Source organism: Malus domestica, chromosome 08 (genome assembly GCF_042453785.1).
Source record: "Malus domestica chromosome 08, GDT2T_hap1".
Classification (NCBI taxonomy): Eukaryota; Viridiplantae; Streptophyta; class Magnoliopsida; order Rosales; family Rosaceae; genus Malus; species Malus domestica.
The window spans coordinates 29,016,642-29,036,344 of NC_091668.1; the positions used below are offsets into that span (position 1 = coordinate 29,016,642).

The window sequence follows — 19,703 nt, forward strand, 5'->3', positions numbered from 1 at the left end:
TAAAACCATATTGTTCTTACCTTTAATTTTTTATGTGCAGGTTACTTGGCCCGGATTGTTTAATGGTTGTCTTAGCACTTGCCATTTCATAAGTGGTCCACAATGAAGCCCATGATCCATAATTTTAAAGGAAATTTAATGGAAAAAGATTTGAAAACTTTGAGTTTTAACGATAATGATAAAATAAAGGGTAAAGTGAATAGTAGCAGATTTGACTTTTTAGTGTAAAAATATGGTTTCTCGTTAAAGTGAATAGTACCGTGGACTTTTCGTTAAAACTCCCTAATTTTAAATCTACCTAACCCTAAGTAAAAAGACAAACAAACTTCTTCCTTTAGAACATTTGTTGGTATTATTGGTTTGTTAGATGTAATTCTTTCGTAACAAAAACACAAAGAGATTGTTTTTATATTGTTATTTTGTTGTAAGACATGATAGAAAACGGAATCGGATCGTATTAGACGGATCCAAATCAGCCGGTTCTACTAATAAAAATACAGAAGCCATGATCGGCTAAGACTTGTTTACAAAAAAAACAAGGCCAGTTCAGATCCATTAAAAATGAATCCGGCTCGACTCGTGCTCGCTCCTAACAGAAAGTCTAAAGAAAGTATAAAAGTGGCAGAAAAATCAAATTTAGTTATAAAAGCAAGACAAAAAAGTAAGTATCGTAAAATGTGATTTTGACGAAACTTATAACAATAAAATGAAAATTACCTTGAAAAAGATATGAGTTTTAAAAATAATTTCGATTTTTTTGGCCGGCTAAAGGCCTACCACGCCATCGCAAGACTTAACGGATTGATTAACAAAAGTTTAAAAGGGAAAAAAAAAAATTAATGACCGTGTACGAAATTGAGATGAAAAAAACCTATGGCTACGAGAAGCAGAAAATGGAAAACTTGAGGACAGTAAAATGGATATAACCAAGAAAAAAAGTGTGTGGTTTGTTTGGAAGGTAGTTACCTCTACGGCTCCAAGCTATTTACCTCCGAGTAATTGTTAATGTTTATGTCGGAAGCTTGGAGATATCTGCTCATTCATCAGCCATATCACATGGAGTGATTAGTATGCCGAATAAGCTTAGCCTGCCACTCACTTTCCGTCTCTCTCTCTGTCCGCCCACTCGTCCACTAAGTTTTTCTCCTACGCTTCCACAGCAACCAAGTTCCTGCTTACTCGGTTTCGGAGCTCGAATCCTGAAAATTTTGGGAGAAAAGGAAGAAGATGCTGTCCAAAATCTCAGTTACCCAGTTGAAAACATCACCTGCTGTACCCGTTTCTGGATTTTCATGGCGTGGGAATCGTCCTAGGCTTGGATATTGTGCCGGGAATTCTTCAGAGCGTAACAAGTTGCGGTTCAGGATTGTGGGGCAGTCTCTGGGGGATAGGTGGAAGCTCAACGACGTTGATGCAAGTGAGTCTGCTTGTCTATTATTTGTTTCCATTAGTCTTCTTGATTTTTCATGTTTCAATGATTGAAGGTAAATTGTGGGATTTACTTGGTTTGGTGATGGTTATGGATAAACCACATATTAAACAAAATCCATGTGTTTCTTGATCTACTGATAATCTCATACAGTGCAATGTTATGTCCCATGGTTTTGGCCTAAATGGTTATTGAACGGTTTCTAAATATTTGTTTTGAGGGTGGTTGAACTCGAATTCGTTGGAAAGCTTTCCAATTTATGGAAAAAGAAAAAGAAAAAAAACAATACCGTTGTCTATCTCTTAAGTCATAAGTGTCTCATTCATTCAATTAGAATGCTCAAGAGAATGAATGAACTGGAAGATAAGGATCGTATGAGTTTGCAGGAAATGGCAAAAAATAATTTCTCCGCCGTTGCCCCTTGCTGATCATCAAAGGAAAGGCCTCATGAACCTTCTGGTCTCATAAAGTATAATATAGCAAATGGTAACTTTTGTCATTTCTCTGTTGTGGGAAATATAATAAGACTCCTGAATGATCTAAACATCTTCTCATTTTGAAATGTTAAGGGTGGATAAAAGAGAAAAGTACAAACAATTACTACGTCTGGCATGCTGAAAGTGAAAGTATAAGGAAAACAATGCATAGTTACCTACTGCTTGTTTAGGGTTATGATATGATTGATATCATAGGCTCTAGGTTAAACACTTGTTAAAAATAGTCTCTTTAATCTTGTTTCTAGTTTTGGCTGTCTAAAACTATTGTATTTTCATATTTTGACAGATGCCGTACAAGAAAAGTTGAATTCATGGCTAGTAAAGACGCAAAGCTTTTTAAATGAAGTGGCGTCCACATCTCCATTGGCAAGAACTGGTCAGACTAAAAAGCCTGTCACTACAGATGCTTCAGAGACACAAGATATGGAGGACATATTTATGGCAGAACAGACAATTAATAGCAGAACACCAAATGGAATTCTCTCTTTAGCTGCCGTTGTATCTATAGAGCAATTTAGCAGGTGAATTTGTTGGTTCGAACTTCTTTGTCAGTCAAAATCTTTGGCTTCAAGTTTTTACATCTGTCTCCATTGTCACGTGGTTTTTCATTTGCAATATGAAATTTTACCTGTGAGATGAACTGCTTTAACATTACCTGTATTTTTTCTTTTTTGGTATGAAAAACTTTTTATTCCAAGAAAGTAAGGGATTTTTAAAAAGTAAGAAGAAGTATCCTACTGCAATGCATCAACAAACTGGCCTCCAATTTGTATAAATGTCAGAGACAGTTTTGCTTTCAATTTTCCTGCCCTGTGCACTCTAATATGGTTTATTCACATATTGCCCTGACTGGGGAAAGTTTTTAATCCACTATGCATAAGCTTCCTTGGTTTTATAGGCTTATTAAAGTATCAAACTGACAGAAGAATTATCATTTGACTCTTAAGATATGCAGGATGAATGGATTGATGGGGCAGAAGATGCAGAAAATATTTAAAGCACTTGTTCCTGAGTCTACATACAATGATGCTCGCAATTTGGTAGAATATTGCTGCTTCAGGTTTCTGTCAAGGGATAATTCTGATATTCATCCTTCCCTCAATGTTAGTAGTACTTAGTGCAAGTGAAACTCATTTATCACCGCTCTAGAATAAGAATTCGTTTATCCATATGTTGCTTTCTTGAATATCTCATATGTTGATTTCGTTGTCTCTATTCCAGTTTTTAGATTCTTACTGTCGTATGGTGAAGGGAAAGATTGGAGTCTTTTGTTAAGAGTGGTTCCGTCTACAAGTACATATAATTCACTAACCTGTTTAAAGTCTAACCATTTTTGTTATGAAATAGAGCGACTAATATTACAATCTGCGCGCGTATTACTTGTTTTCCTTTGTTTTATTTTTGTCCTCTTGTTTTAACTGTTTAGCAATTTTGCAAGCGATATTCTTGGAATAAAAAGTTGAATGTAGTATGATGGAGGACCTCAATGGTACTATGATGTTGTATAAGAATTGTGCATATAGTAACCATCTGTATGTGTATTTATTTATTTATTGCGTCTTGAACATAGAAACCTGATGTCTTTAGAATTTTGGAATTTTGAATTTGGAGATATGGTAGTTGAAGCTTATTTTATTTTCTCATTCTGTTCGGCAAAATTTCCCTTTTGAGATTAGTAACTCGCACAAGTAGTAATTTGGTCCTTGTTTCTGGAAAATGTTGGTGCATCTACAGGAACCTTCATTCCAAAGACTTATATTTATAACTATGCTTGCATGGGAGAATCCTTATCGAGAAGATCTTGCTAATGGTTCGGAGAAAGCTTCCTTTCAGGTTCATTCTTCAGATATCTATATATTTATATAATTATATAAACCAGCATTTGAAACTAGTGAAATTTCTTTGAAATATGGTTAACAAATAATTACTTACATCACACTTTGAGTTACAACTGAAATTTTGATTATGACTATCGTGAGTTAGAGGAAAATAGCGGGGTGCGCCAAATTTGGCATAAATGATATGATTGATATCATGCTCTACGAGATAATTAGGATAACAATTGTCATCTCCAAGAACATGCTAGGGAATTACTTTAATGAGGCTAAATGGTTAAACCTACATGGTTCTAGCCTGTGAAAATGGTTGAACTTACATGCTTACATTGTTTTGATGACAGTGGTCAGTTAAAGTAAGTTTATTTATTTCTGGTGAACAGAGAAAGCTTGTCAGAGAAGAGGCTTTTGTTCGAATGGCTCCTGCTATTTCTGGTGTGGCTGATAGGTCAACAGCGCATAATCTATTTAAGGCTCTTGCCGGTGATGAACAGGGCATCTCTCTGAGCACGTGGTTGACTTATGTTGATGAACTTCTCAAGTGAGTTTCATACTTGTGTTATTTTACTAACTTTATATGTTTGAATTAAGTCTTCTGATAACCATGACAAGTAGAGCAATTAATCAATATTTTTATGATCGGTAGCTGCAACTAGATTAAAATTCCGTAGATATAACCATTGAAAAAACCTTTCAGTGAAAGTGAGCTTTTTTTTTCTTTACATAATGTCTTGAACAAAAGTACCTAACATCAATTTTCTTCTATTCCTTTGATGGTTTTGATAGGAAGAGTTGAAAACTGTTGATTGCTTTACTGATTTGTAAAATAGGGTTTAGAATGGTTTTCAACTCATGGTAGAGGCCTCCTCATCCCGAACAATGTATAGAATGCGCCTAGTTTGGCACGAGAATTTGTGTCTGCCAGTCACTTTAGCCCTGTCAGTGGAGAAGATTCCCCAGTAGTCTCCTTAGAACCTTAAGTACTAGGGAGCTGCCTAATGGTTGGTCAAGGGAATCAGGGATACAACCGGAGCCCTCTGCCATAGTCAGAAGATTCATAACTATGGCTTGATCAAGATGTCCTTTGTCATGCTTTTCCAAATTTTTCATTTTTCGTGCTTTTAATTTCCATGCATTGTGTACAAATGTCTCAGGTATCACATTTTCATTATAGGCTTATGCGCATGCCTCATTGTTCTAGGAAGCTCAAGTTGAACTAGTCTTATTTGTGTAGGATTCACGAAGGAAGAAAATCATACCAGACTAGACAAAGTTCCAACCTTCCTGAGGAGAGAATTTTATGCATTGGTTCCAGCAGGAAGCGGCCTGTCCTAAAATGGGAGAACAATATGGCATGGCCAGGAAAAGTAACATTAACTGATAAAGCAATTTATTTTGAGGTAACTAATCTGTTTATGAGTTTTATATTTTTACACTGACATTTAATATCGAATTGTTGAATTGCAATTTGAGGGGTAACTTCATGTCCTCTTCCATTTAAGTCCATTAGGTTATTGGTAGTAAAATGTAAACTGTATAAGCACTATGGCACTTCGACAAAAAAGAAGAAGAAGGCACTATGGCTCTTCGACAAAAAATAAGAAGAAAGCACTATGGCACACACTTGGAACCAAACTTCCATGGTTTATTTTTGAAACTATGTATTGAATTCTCATTCTTAATTTTGATTTACAAAGAATGCCAACATCAAAACTCAGAGATTTTTAAGATACGTAAGGTAGTTGACATCGGTCAAGGTTTGGGACATCTTGATCTCTAACAGGAAATGCTTCAGCTTTTTTCCCTGGAATTCCTTTTCTTGTCTTCGTGCTTGTTACTCTTTTATGCCTAAATTTTGATGTTATGAGGTGTAGAGTTAGTAAATTAGCAGTGTTTTGATAATTGGAACAGGTTGAAAATTCATGTTGTGATGTTTCTTCGAGCGAGTGTTTTAGATGCTTTATGATGTATTGTAAAATAGCAGATTCTTAAGTGGTCATTTCCTGAGACTCGTAACTGTACTTTTGTTCTTCCTTGATTTACGTTTGGTTTCCCCTTTTCGTGTTGTGAAATAGTATTGCCTGCTTCTCCTTTCTCATATTTGTCCAGTTGGGCATTGTGATAAGATTAAAAGCACACCACAAAATAGCACACAAATGTCCTATTGATTTTCCTTATTAAAGCTAAGATTTATCGATTGTAGCATATGAAAATAAGAGTCTTTCCCGCAGAAGATTGTTTTATCTAACTACTTAAAATGTCACAAAAACTGGTTGATGTCCCTACTGACCAGCCACCGAAACATAATTATTGGACCGACTTACACTTATCTAAAGTCTACGAAATTTTATATGAACACACTAGACACACAAAGCTACACTCACACAAATTTTTAGGATTTTTGGAGTTGATTTTCTATTTAAATTAAATTGAACAAAAACAGGACAGAAATAGATTTTAAGTAGTCACAAATTAAGAACAAGAAGTTAGGGGAATTGCTATCCACCACCAAATAATCATGCAAACATGTTATGTTTCATTCAAATTCCTTTTATTTCCGGATGAAGATGCTCAAGTTGGCTCAATGTTAGAACTCAACCTATTACTCTTTCTTAGGTAGTATGTTAAGAGAATGGCGTTTTCAACTTAACTTGGTCCCTAGCATGCAATCTAGAATGACGTGTTCATAGATTTAACAAGTAGAAATCATTAAGAATGAAAAGAGTTTGAATCATCACAAGGCATCGTAAGTACTGGCGTTGTCTTACTTATCCTAGAAATTGGTTCACATGTTATCGCAATTAACAAGTACTACTTTAGAACATATATAGGTCCTCATTCGACAAGGGCAGGCACATACATATTCATAGCATTAGAATCCTAGATATGCTTACTACGTATGCATCCATAGAAAACAAATAAAGAATTCATCAATGAGACAAGTAGTGAACCAATTTTCATCCATTCATAAAAGTAATTCAAATGAAATGTCATAACAAACTTGCAATCATATTCGGGGCTTCAAAACAGCCCCTAACTACCAAAAATTTAGTTACACACAATCCTTAAGTTAAAACAAAAGATAGACATGAGTTTGAGAAGATAGAACCGAAAGAAATCGACCAAGGCCTCCTCCTCTTTCTTTCCTTCCCCAATGCTGCTTTTAAACCAATTCTTGCTGCATCATTTTCTTCTCCTTAACTCACCCACTAATAGCCATTTAGTGATGACAATAAGTGAGAGGAAATTGTAAAACAATTGTAACTCTTTAGGTAGCCTTTATGCCAATTACTCCCTCTTAATCCTCATCTTCAATTCCATTCCCTTTTATATTTGAATAAGTATCAGCTGACTTGTTCTTGGCTGCATCAGTTTTGGATGTTAGACTTATTGGGTTTATTGCTTTCATTGCAGTTATAAACTGCTCAGTCTCTTGTGAACCTTTCAGTGTTAAAACGGCCGTAACTTCTTCTACAAAAATGATATTAACAATCCGCGAAATGCTCCAGAAAATAGACATCCGTAGCTTTCCAAGCATATAAGGCTCATTCTCTAATTCATTTTGAGCTGTTCGCAACTTGCTTCCAAAGTCAGCTGATCTGCACGGGCAGTTTTGACGAATTTGTCACTTAAAATCCCACTTGTGCTATTTTTCTTTTCTTTGCTTGACAAATCCCACAAAACACAAAAACAAAGTAAATACCTCAAAAATATAAGGAACTAACTAAGAAAAGACAAGTGAATTTGGTGTAAAATATATATAAATATGAGCTTATCACGTTGCTGGTCTCAATTCATTCTTATTTCATCAATTAGAAAACGATATACTTTCATTGCAAATCGAACTATATGTTTCTGTTTCTGTTTTCTTCTTTCTAAACTTTTTGTTGAGTTGTGGCATTGCTAGCCTCAAATCAGTCTTATTTTTCATTTGATGCTGCAGGCCGTTGGCCTTGCTGGGCAAAAGGATTCTATAAGATTGGATCTTACAAAACAAGGATTACAGATTAAGAAAGCAAAAGTTGGACCTTTTGGTTCTGGTCTCTTCGACTCTGCCGTCTCTATATCGTATGGTCCCGTGTGAGTAAGCTTCTTGACAGTCAGACTCCCAGTTCTTGTTTTTCTATTCTACTGAGTGCTTAACCATCTATGTTCATTTTATATCTCGTCACCATTTTTGCATGAAATATGAAAACATTTCAAAAATTGTTGTTTATGAATATTCACTTTGGATAGTCAGACTCCCACGCTACTGTTAGAAACAAAAGAAATAAATACTAAAAATTGTTTAGAGTTTCACTACTACACGAAATCGCGCTAAAGCTAGGGCGTCACCCGTAAGTGGCGCGCTGTGTGGCCCGAGCACAGTGATAAGTGAGCAAGGGTCGCTGTATCTCCATCGGCACCCGGATGCAGTGTTAAATGAGCAAGGGGGCTATAGAAACTTCTTTTCGAACGACTCCACTCAAAGTTGTTTGGGAGCATATGCTCCTATCAACTTTACACGGGACACACAAAAGAAGTACTTTGATCCTATTAGACGGGGAATGGTGAAGAAGCTAGGACAGAAGGGTAGAGTTCAAGAGAGCAAAATGCGTTTAGGAACGTGGAATATAGGAACCTTGACGGGAAAATCTATGGAAGTAGTAGAAGTTATGGTGAGGAGAAGGATAAATATTATGTGCCTACAAGAAACTAAGTGGGTTGGGCGTAAGGCAAAGGATCTAGAAAACTCAGGGTTTAAACTATGGTATTCGGGCACAAATAGAACGAGAAACGGTGTTGGCATCATCGTGGATAAGACCTTGACACAAGATGTTGTAGATGTCAAGAGGGTAGGAGATAGAATCATGGCAATCAAGATTGTAATAGGACAAGAACTTATCAATGTGATTAGTGCGTACGCACCTCAAGTAGGGTTGGATACGAGTTCGAAGTAGAAATTTTGGGAAGACCTTGGAGACTTGGTGCAAGGAATTGCTCAGACGGAGAAGTTATTTATAGGAGGAGATTTAAATGGACACGTGGGCAGGGAGACAGGCAACTATGGAGGTTTTCATGGTGGCCATGGTTTTGGGGAGAGAAACGAGGATGGGGAAGCTATCTTGGATTTTGCAATGGCATATGATCTCTTCTTAGCCAACACCTTCTTTAAGAAGAGAGAAGAACATGTGATCACCTACAAGAGTGGGTCGTCAAAAACACAAATAGATTTTCTTCTAATGAGGAAAGGGGATCGTATAACTTGTAAGGATTGCAAAGTTATACCAGGAGAGAGCGTGGCTAATCAACATCGCTTGTTGGTGATGGATGTACATATCAAAAGAGTGAGAAAAAAGAACAAGACTTGGAAGTGCCCAAGGACTAGATGGTGGAATCTAAAAGAAGAAAAACAAGCCATTTTCAAAGAGAAAATAATCACCCAGTGTGTATGGGATAAAGAGGGGGAAGCTAACCAAATGTGGGATTCCATGACTAGTTGTATCCGAAAAGTAGCAAAAGAGGTATTAGGAGAGTCCAAGGGCTTTGCCCCACACCAAAAGAAATCTTGGTGGTGGAATGAGGAGGTACAAACAAAGGTGAAGGCTAAGAAGGAATGTTGTAAAGCCTTATACAAGGATAGGACCGATGAAAATGGTGAAAGGTATAGAAAAGCGAAGCAAGAGGCGAAGAAAGCTGTGAGAGAAGCTAAGTTAGCGGCTTATGACGATATGTATAAGCGACTAGATACCAAAGAAGGAGAGTTGGATATCTATAAACTAGCTAGAGCAAGGGAAAAGAAGACAAGGGACCTAAACCAAGTGAGGTGCATCAAGGATGAGGATGGAAAGGTTCTTGCTACAGAGAACGCGGTTAAAGACAGATGGAAAGGTTATTTTCATAATCTTTTCAATGAAGGACATGAAAGGAGTGCTTCTTTAGGGGAGTTGAGTAACTCAGAAGAGTGTAGAAACTACTCTTTTTATCGTAGAATCCGGAAGGAAGAAGTGGTTGTAGCTTTGAAGAAGATGAAGCATAGAAAAGCAGTAGGCCCAGACGATATACCAATCGAAGTGTGGAAAGTTTTGGGAGAGACAGGTATAACATGGCTCACTGATCTTTTCAATAGGATTTTGAAAATGAAGAAGATGCCAAATGAGTGGCGAACGAGCACTTTGGTGCCTATCTACAAGAATAAGGGCGATGTACAAAATTGCATGAACTATAGGGGTATTAAGCTAATGAGTCATACAATGAAGCTCTGGGAGAAAGTCATTGAGCATAGATTGAGGCAAGAGACACGGGTTTCGGACAACCAATTCGGGTTCATGCCAGGGCGCTCAACCATGGAGGCAATCTATCTCTTACGAAGATTGATGGAAAGATATAGAGATGAGAAAAAGGATTTACACATGGTCTTTATAGATTTGGAAAAAGCGTATGATAGGGTCCCAAGAGACATTCTTTGGAGGATTTTAGAGAAGAAAGGAGTACGAGTAGCATATATCCAAGCTATACAGGATATGTATGAAGGAGCAAAGACTGCCGTAAGAACTCATGAAGGACAAACCGAAAGCTTTCCCATAACTGTAGGATTACATCAAGGCTCATCCTTAAGTCCTTACCTTTTTGCGTTGGTAATGGATGAGTTAACAGGACATATTCAAGATGATATTCCTTGGTGTATGCTTTTCGCAGACGATATAGTGTTGATAGATGAAACTCAGGAAGGGGTAAATGCAAAGCTTAACCTTTGGAGAGAAGTGTTGGAATCTAAAGGTCTTCGCCTAAGCCGATCAAAGACAGAATATATGGAGTGCAAGTTCAGTGCAAATGGAGGCCAAAACGAGTTAGGGGTGAGGATCGGAGATCAAGAAATACCAAAGAGCGACCGTTTTCGTTACCTAGGATCTATCTTGCAAAAGAACGGAGAATTAGATGGAGATCTCAACCATAGAATACAAGCTGGATGGATGAAGTGGAAGAGTGCATCCGGCGTGTTGTGTGACCGCCGTATGCCACTGAAGCTCAAGGGAAAATTTTATACGACGGCAATAAGGCCGGCGATGCTGTATGGCACAGAATGTTGGGCAGTGAAGCATCAACAAGTACACACAATGGGTGTAGCGGAGATGAGGATGCTTCGTTGGATGTGTGGGCACACGAGAAAGGATAAGATTAGGAATGAGGATATCCGGGGTAAAGTAGGAGTAGCCGAAATTGAAGGAAAGATGAGAGAAAATCGGTTACGGTGGTTTGGACATGTGCAAAGAAGGCCTACTGACGCTCCGATTAAAAGATGCGACTATGGGACAGAGGTTCAGGGCCGAAGGGGTAGAGGAAGACCTAGGAAAACTTTGAGAGAGACCCTAAGAAAAGACTTAGAGTACTTGGATCTAACGGAGGACATGACACAGGACAGAACACAATGGCGTTCTAAGATTCATAAAGCCGATCCCACTTAGTGACTTGGATTTTCCAAGTCTCCAACTGAGAAGTTGTCCTCGCTCGGGAAATTAAGGGAACACTACCTCAACCTACATGCTCCACTCACAAAGCTTCAACATACAAGCTTCAACAAAAGAAAATTTAAAGAACTTAGCGAAGAAGGCTTTGGTGATTTAACACAATACGTTGAAATGAAGGAAAACTTATTTATTGATATCCCCGATAAGTTACAAATATGTACATATACTTGAGTCAAAATAAACAAACAAGAGGGAGCCTTCACAAAGGTTGCTTAGGAGAAGTCTCAGCAGTCGGTAGAGCCCCAGAAAGAGAAGGCACCGGAGGGGGATCAGTCGGAGCCTCAGTACTGGACAGAACCCTAGAAGGAGGAGGCATCAGAGGTTGATCATTTGGAGCTTCATTACGCGGTACAGCCCCAGAAGACGAAGGCAATAAATGCCTTTGGAACAAACCGACAAATCTCTGATGATCAAGTAAAACCTGACCATCAGATTCCTTCATCTGGTCAAGCTTCCTCTTCATGTTTGTAGCATAGTCATGTGCGAGCCGGTGCAACTGTTTATTCTCATGCTTGAGCCCTCTAATCTCCTGTTTTAGACTCATCACTTCAGCCGCCAATGATTCAACTTGGCGGGTTCGAGCAAATAGGCGTTGGGCCATATTAGACACAGAACCTGCACACTGAACACTAAGAGCCAGAGAATCCTTAACAGCCAACTCATCAGACCGTTTGGAAAGTAGTCTGTTATCTTTGGGAGTGAGAAGGTTCCTGGCCACTACCGCAGCGGTCATATCATTCTTCATCACGGAATCCCCAACGGTAAGAGGACCAGTAGGGGAGACGAAGGATGGGCGCCATATGTTGTCTGGAGAAGGCGGGGCTGCCTCTTCAACAAGGTTCAAGTCAAAACGACGGTCGGAGGGGCCAGACATTTTCAAAGGTGTTGAAGAGAGAAGAGGTCGGACAAATCAAGATCTTAGAAGTGCAAGAATGGAGCTTCTACTGGTGGATATTCAAGTGTGCTTTGGAACTTAATGTCAGCCCCTATAAAAATCTGCACTCGACGAAGCTTCAGAAATCGAAGAGGCGCCTGCTCAGAAATCGAAGAGGCGTTTGCTTTCTCAAAAGCTGGGCTGCTCAGAGACCACGAGGGTCGATCTCAGAAATCGAAGAGGCGTTTGCTTTCTCAAAAGCTGGGCTGCTCAAAGACCACGAAGGCCGATCTCAGAAATCGAAGAGGTTTGCTTTCTCAAAAGCTGGGCTGCTCAGAGACCACGAGGGCCGATCTCAGAAATCGAAGAGGTTTGCTTTCTCAAAAGCTGGGCTGCTCAGAGACCACGAGGGCCGATCTCAGAAATCGAAGAGGCACCTACTTTTCCAGCCTTGTCAGCACCTGTCACACGCACACTCAGCTTTGCGGAAATTATGGGCATTATGTCGAAGATTTCTGGCGAAGTAGAAAGCACATGAATCGTACTGTTCAATCACCCACTTCCCACACGCAACAGTAGCTCATGGGTACCACATATAACTTTGCCAAAGTTCTCTGACAAAGTTGAGACTACTTTTCCAGCCTTGTCAGCACCTATCACACGCACACTCAACTTTGCAGAAATTATGGGCATTCTATCGAAGATTTCTGGCGAAGTAGAAAGCACATGAATCGTACTGTTCAATCACCCACTTCCCACACGTAACAGTAGCTCATGGGTACCACATATAACTTTGCCAAAGTTCTCTGACAAAGTTAAGACTACTTTTCCAGCCTTGTCAGCACCTGTCACACGCACACTCAGCTTTGCGGAAATTATGGGCATTCTGTCGAAGATTTCTGGCGAAGTAGAAAGCACATGAATCGTACTGTTCAATCATCAACTTCCCACACGCAACAGTAGCTCATGGGTACCACATATAACTTTGCCAAAGTTCTCTGACAAAGTTGAGACACGTGAAGCTTGCAGCTCTCACTACATCGCTCTGACCAAGAAGGGTAAAAGAATAGCAAAGAAACAACACTAACAAAGTTTAGACACATAAATTTTGAAGGCCTAGCTACCATATTATTACCCACAAGGGTAAAGGAACAGTACCACTGCTGGATAATTGGAAAGTCCCGGTGTGTCAACCTCTGTGCTTCGTGGCAAGGTAGACTAGCAAACATGCCCAACCTTTACTCACATTCGAGAAAACACTTCCAACAAGATTGCTTGCACCAAAATCGAAGAGGCATCGCCCTCCGAATCTCGAGAGCCAAACTCCCAACATAATTACTTTCTCAAAAATCGAAGAGAGGGTAAAGGAACAGTACCACTGCTGGATAATTGGAAAGTCCCTGTGTGTCAACCTCTGTGCTTCGTGGCAAGGTAGACTAGCAAACATGCCCAACCTTTACTCACATTCGAGAAAACACCCCCAACAAGATTGCTTGCTCCAAAATCGAAGAGGCACCGCCCTCCGAATCTCGAGAGCTAGACTCCTAACATGATTACTTTCTCAAAAATCGAAGAGAGGGTAAAGGAACAGTACCACTGCTGGATAATTGGAAAGTCCCTGTGTGTCAACCTCTGTGCTTCGTGGCAAGGTAGACTAGCAAACATGCCCAACCTTTACTCACATTCGAGAAAACACTCCCAACAAGATTGCTTGCTCCAAAATCGAAGAGGCACCGCCCTTCGAATCTCGAGAGCCAGACTCCCAACATGATTACTTTCTCAAAAATCGAAGACACCGCTCTTCGAATCTCGAGAACCAGACCCCCAGCAGGATTGCTTTCTCAAAAATCGAAGACACCACTTTCCCAACTTCAAGAGCCGGATCTCCTTGGATAAAGCTTGTCTGTAATCTTCACACGCAACATCAGCTTTCCAGATACCACAGACCACTTTTTCAAAGTGCTCTGACAGAGTTAAAACTTGTGAAGCTGGCAGCTCCCACTACCGTGCTATGACCAAGTAGGGTAAAGGAATAGCATTATTACTTGATGTTAGGGAGACTCCTATATATGTCGACCTTCATCCCCAACGGACAGGCAGACCTGCAAAAATGCTCAACCCTTCCTCTTATCTGAGAGGGCACTCCCAACGAAGCCTTTCGAAATATTCAGCTTTCTTTCCCCCCGATAATACCTCTGTAAACAAGCTATACTAGAGCAAGAATATCTCATATCATCAGGGTTAAAAGCAAGAGTATCCCATATCATGCTTTTTCCTTGTCTTTTCCTTTGGCCTTGTTCTTACCTGCAAGACAAGGAGAAAGAGAGCAATCAGTCAGCACTTGGAATCGAGCTTCCAGCTAGGAACTGACTGCCTGGAACCCCTTACCTGATTACTTACCTGGCATTGCTCTCGAGTACTCATCTTCAACATCTTATGCTTCCAGGGAAGATACCGCATCTGCCTGAGGAACAGATAGGGCAAGTGAGAAGGATACAAGGAAGCATGTGGAGACAAGCGTAACAGCACACGTGCCGATACATCCACTACTCTGTCAAAAGCAAAAGTATCCCATATCAGCAGGGTCGAACGTACTCTAGATTTGATGGACTTGTTTTGACCCTCAAATTCTTCAGTCGGCCTTATACTCTGGAGGAAACCAGAAAACCCTCCAGCCCAGTTCAAGAATAAGCCTGTGGAAAGTTACTTCTTCAAAAGCAAAAGTATCCCATATCATCTATTCTCATTTTTCTTCTCTTTATCCTTCATGCTGCCTGCAAGATAGGGAGAATGTGAACAATCAGTCGGAGCTCTGATTGCTTACCTTGTCTGTTACCTCTTTCAGCAGATCCCCTAGCTCGGCGACTTGGGGGACTCCTACTACATGGTTTGTATCGCGCTTGACCAAGCCTGAAACTACAAGTAAGCTTCAAGTGACATTGATACATTATCTTGTGCATCTCCACCAGTTACAGATACCACCCCTGGATGGAGGAAGAGTACTTCCAGAGAAGATGTCACATCTACCTATGAGACAGATAAGGAAAGTCAAGACGATACCACACTCCGGTACTTAGAAGTTTCGTGGTTACGAGATCACTCTCCCACAATATTTCCTAATGTCATTTGTACTAAATCATTCACTTGTACTCCCTAAAGGAGAGCTTGAACCTATGTACTTGTGTAAACCCTTCACAATTAATGAGAACTCCTCTATTCCGTGGACGTAGCCAATCTGGGTGAACCACGTACATCTTGTGTTTGCTTTCCTATCTCTATCCATTTATATACTTATCCACACTAATGACCGGAGCAATCTAGCGAAGATCACAAAAAGTGACCGTTTTCGCTACCTAGGATCTATCTTGCAAGAGAACGGAGAATTAGATGGAGATCTCAACCATAGAATGCTGGATGGATGAAGTGTAAGAGTGTATCCGGCGTGTTGGGTGACCGTCGTAGGCCACTGAAGCTCAAGGGAAATTTTATAGGACGGCAATAAGGCCAGCGATGTTGTATGGCACAGAATGTTGGGCGGTGAAGCATCAACACGTACACAAAATGGGTGTAGCGGAGATGAGGATGCTTCGTGGGATGTATGGGCACACGAGAAAGGATAAGATTGGGAATGAGGATATCCGAGGTAAAGGAGGAGTAGCCAAAATTGAAGGAAATATGAGAGAAAATCGGTTCCGGTGGTTTGGACATGTGCAAAGAAGGCCTACTGACGCTCCGGTTCGAAAATGTGACTACGGGACAGAGGTTCAGGGCCGAAGGGGTAGAGGAAGACCTAGGAAAACTTTGGAAGAGACCCTAAGAAAAGACTTGAGTACTTGGATCTAACGGAGGACATGACACAAAACCGAGCGCAATGGCGTTCTAGGATTCATATAGCCGACCCCACTTAGTGGGAAAAGGCTTTGTTGTTGTTGTTGTTGTTGAATTTATGTAAGACACGTTCAGGATCTATTAATCATGTTAGCGATGACTGTAAAGGCCATCTCTAATTTTCTGTACAAATGCTTTTTTGTTCATTTGATGTTTCTTAAGAAGCTCATCTCTGAGATAAAACTATGCAGATCAGAAACATGGGTGCTTGAATTTGTGGACTTAGGTGGAGAAATGAGGCGAGACGTGTGGCATGCATTTATTAGTGAAATTAATGCTGTACACAAGTTTATCCGTGATTATGGACCGGAGGAATTTGATGAATCCATATTTCATGTTTATGGTGCTCACAAAGGGAAGGAAAGAGCTATGGCCACTGCCATTAATAGTATAGCTAGACTACAGGCTCTTCAATTTATGGGGAAGTTGCTGGATGATCCCACCAAACATGTTCAGTTTACATATTTACAGTATGCACCATTTGGTGATGTAGTTTCACAGACTCTAGCAGTAAATTATTGGGGTGGACCACTGATATCAAAGTATTTAGAGATGGACAACCAGCCAGCTCAAGGAGCGAGGGCTTCTAATGAAATGATTGAAAGCAGCAGCAATCATGTGTTTGACATAGATGGCAGTGTTTACTTGCACAAATGGAAGAGATCTCCATGTTGGGCTTCAAGTGCTTCTGTTGCCTTTTGGAAGAACACTTCAACAAGACAGGGGCTAGTTTTAAGTAAAAATCTGGTTGTTGCTGATGTGTCCCTTGTTGAAAGGGCAACAAGAACATGCAAACAAAAATGGCAGGAAGCTGAAACAACTCAAGCCACAATTGATGCTGCAACACTTAAGGGAATACCAAGTAACATTGATCTATTCAAGGTTGGTTATAAATTGCTTCTCCATGAATGCAATCTCTACTTTCTATTACTTTCTTCACTGCACAGTGAACATGTTTTTTTCTTCAATGGCTTTGTTTTACTGAACATTTCATTTAGTTTCTTATATCATTTGTTTGAAGCGTAGTGTAACCAATGCTGGTGCCATATTGCCTGTGCAGGAACTTCTGTTTCCCCTGACCATAACTGTGAGAAATTTTGAAAAACTTAGGCGCTGGGAGGAGCCATATTTGACCATTTCTTTTCTTGCCTCTGCATATACAGTCATTTTCAGGTAGGTTCATTTCTGGTAGAGTAATTGTTGAGAGTATATTTGACAAAAGGAATGTAAATCCTTGTGTTGCAAATTGCAATGTATGATGTCTTAGGCCTTTCCACTGATTGCCACTTGGTAATGGATCAGACAATCCGCGTTAAAACCTACAAACATAAGTAAGGGGTGTGTGTTGAGATGAGGAGTCTATGTGTCACATTGGGATTGTAAAGCTTGAATTGCAGTATAATGTCTGGGGCCTCTCCACCTATTGCCTTTTGGTTTTCTGTTGGATGCTATAATTTCTTCAGTTATTGTATAAGTTACCCCAAAAAAGTTGACTGATGGATAAGGTTGCATCCTTGTGCCTCGGCAATGTTTTCGCATCGAGAACTTTTCATTTTCTTTTAACTAGGGCCTTTAAGGTAAAGGATCCCCATTTTTTGAAAAAAAAAATTGAGGATTTGTAGTCCGACCCACTCCACATTGAACTTCAATGATCCGAACCTTCTATTTTTTAACTCCCTAAAATTTCCACACTGTGATCTTACTATAGGCTAATCTGTTGAGATTACGTTGCCAGGAATTTGCTGTCATATGTATTCCCAGCGGCATTGATAATTTTGGCAGCTGTCATGCTGACATTGAAGGGGCTAAAGGAGCAAGGCCGCCTTGGACGATCATTTGGAAAAATTACCATCCGTGACCAGCCTCCTTCAAATACCATTGAGAAAATTATAGCCGTAAAAGATGCCATGCGCGATGTGGAAAGTTATTTACAGAATCTGAATGTCACGCTTCTGAAAATACATACAGTTTTCCTTTCTGGTCAGCCTCAGGTATGTATTCATTGCTTAAATTCGTACAATTATGGGAAAAAAATGGTTATCTCATGGATTAGTTTGCAGTTAATTCGGGCTGAACAAGAAGTAATCATATCTGTTTACACTTTTATCAGATAACGACTGAGGTTGCGCTGGTGTTGTTATCTTCTGCAACCATTCTCCTCATTTTTCCCTTCAAATATGTTGTTGCCTTTTTTATCTTCGATCTGTTCACACGGGAGCTTGAGTTCAGGAGGGAAATGGTTAAAAGGTTTATGAAACTCTTGAAGGAGCGTTGGGACAGAGTGCCTGCAGCCCCTGTAGTTGTTTTGCCTTTTGGAAGTGAGGAGCCAACACCAAAACCGAATACAAAGGAAAGCAAGGACCCAGAAAGGTCAGAAAGAAGCCTTGGCAGCAGCAATTCTGTATAGATTCTTGTAGGCGTATATGTGGTAGTTTCACAAATTAAATCTTATACTAGATCAGTTCTGGAGAAAAAAAAACACGACTAGAGTTTTCTCGTTACATTATTTGTACAGAAATTGAACCGAGCGTAAGATTCATACAACTGACCCCACTTAGTGGGATAAGGCTTTGTTATTGTTGTATTATTGTACAAAAATTGGAAACCATTTAGTGCCAATGTATTTCTTGTTCACTCAGTTGGGTGGTTTGATTCGAGTAGATCTGACTAAATGAATGCAAAGCCGGTGCGCAAAAGAGAGAATGGATGCACAAAATCATAAACTTAGTAAGCATTCATCATCTGACAATGCCGCATGAACGAAATACAGTGAAAGGGATTTAGATTGTTTTCTCCGGATGAACAAAAAACACTCCATGCGTAGTTTCTCGATAATTGGGGAGTACATTGAATGTGATCAAACAAGAGTTCTCGTATGGAGTATTTTACTACTTGTCAAGCTAGTAACTCTATAGTATTTTCAATAATGCAAGTAATTTTCAAACTTGAGACATCGTAGTTGTCTTATCAATAGGTCTTTTATAATTTGATAATGCAACATGTCATGCTTCGGTTTGGGCATGACAAATGTATCGTTAGGTTAAAGGAGTTATTCATAGAGGCATATAAGTATGCAAGAAGAAGTCTCTAGCTTTCAATATGTGAAGGTAAAATACTCTAAGATGTGATTCTGAAATCTTAAGCTAGAGTATTAAGTATGATGGAGGGCAGAAAGTTTCTCAATTAACTTAAATGACTCATGACTTATTAGAATCTCATTAGGATTGGGGTTTGATTCATCATTCGTGCTCTAATAATGTAATTAAGAGTTTTGTGATAGAGAGACATCATATTACATTTATCAGCCATTACCATTACCACCATTGTCGCCGCCGTCACCACAACCTACCGTCATCACGGATGCAACGACCAGCATCTACTAACATCATCACCATCACAACTGCTAGCTCCACCCACCACCATCATTGGTCTAGCCACCATCACTTATCATCAGCGCCGTCGCTGCCACCTCGCCACCCACCATCATCATTACCATCATTGCCGCCGCCTCCGCTACCACCACCTACCTTCATCACTGCCGCCACTTTTACCCATCATCATCATTGACGCCGCCGCAACCATTCATCATCATCATCATCATCGTTGTTGTTGCCACCACCCCCACAATCATCATTGACATCGACACTACCACTCACTATCATCACCGTCGTT

The 19,703-nt window shown here is 39.9% G+C and overlaps 1 protein-coding gene across 2 annotated transcripts; it reads left to right on the forward strand.

The window, feature by feature from the left end:
- Positions 1 to 1,011: 1,011 nt before the first annotated feature.
- Positions 1,012 to 18,669, forward strand: LOC103411029 (uncharacterized). Of its 2 annotated transcripts, none has more exons than XM_029107335.2 (11): positions 1,012 to 1,417; positions 2,213 to 2,447; positions 2,882 to 3,029; positions 3,661 to 3,759; positions 4,145 to 4,302; positions 4,996 to 5,161; positions 7,705 to 7,841; positions 16,223 to 16,913; positions 17,092 to 17,204; positions 17,767 to 18,022; positions 18,142 to 18,669. In XM_029107335.2, exons 1-11 carry the CDS (start codon positions 1,228 to 1,230, stop codon positions 18,436 to 18,438), a joined length of 2,490 nt encoding a protein of 829 aa, XP_028963168.2. In that variant the 5' UTR covers positions 1,012 to 1,227; the 3' UTR covers positions 18,439 to 18,669. The 2 variants fall into 2 exon arrangements, with proteins under 2 accessions (XP_028963168.2, XP_028963169.2); XM_029107336.2 differs by having other exon boundaries at positions 1,043 to 1,417; positions 2,874 to 3,029.
- The last annotated feature ends 1,034 nt before the right edge of the window (positions 18,670 to 19,703 follow it).

Coding starts and splice junctions, on each gene's coding strand:
- LOC103411029 (XM_029107335.2), top strand. CDS start 1,228: ATGCTGTCCAAAATCTCAGTTACCCAGTTGAAAACATCACCTGCTGTA. Junction 4,303..4,995: donor TATGTTGATGAACTTCTCAA/GTGAGTTTCATA, acceptor TTATTTGTGTAG/GATTCACGAAGGAAGAAAAT. Junction 17,205..17,766: donor GCATATACAGTCATTTTCAG/GTAGGTTCATTT, acceptor TTACGTTGCCAG/GAATTTGCTGTCATATGTAT.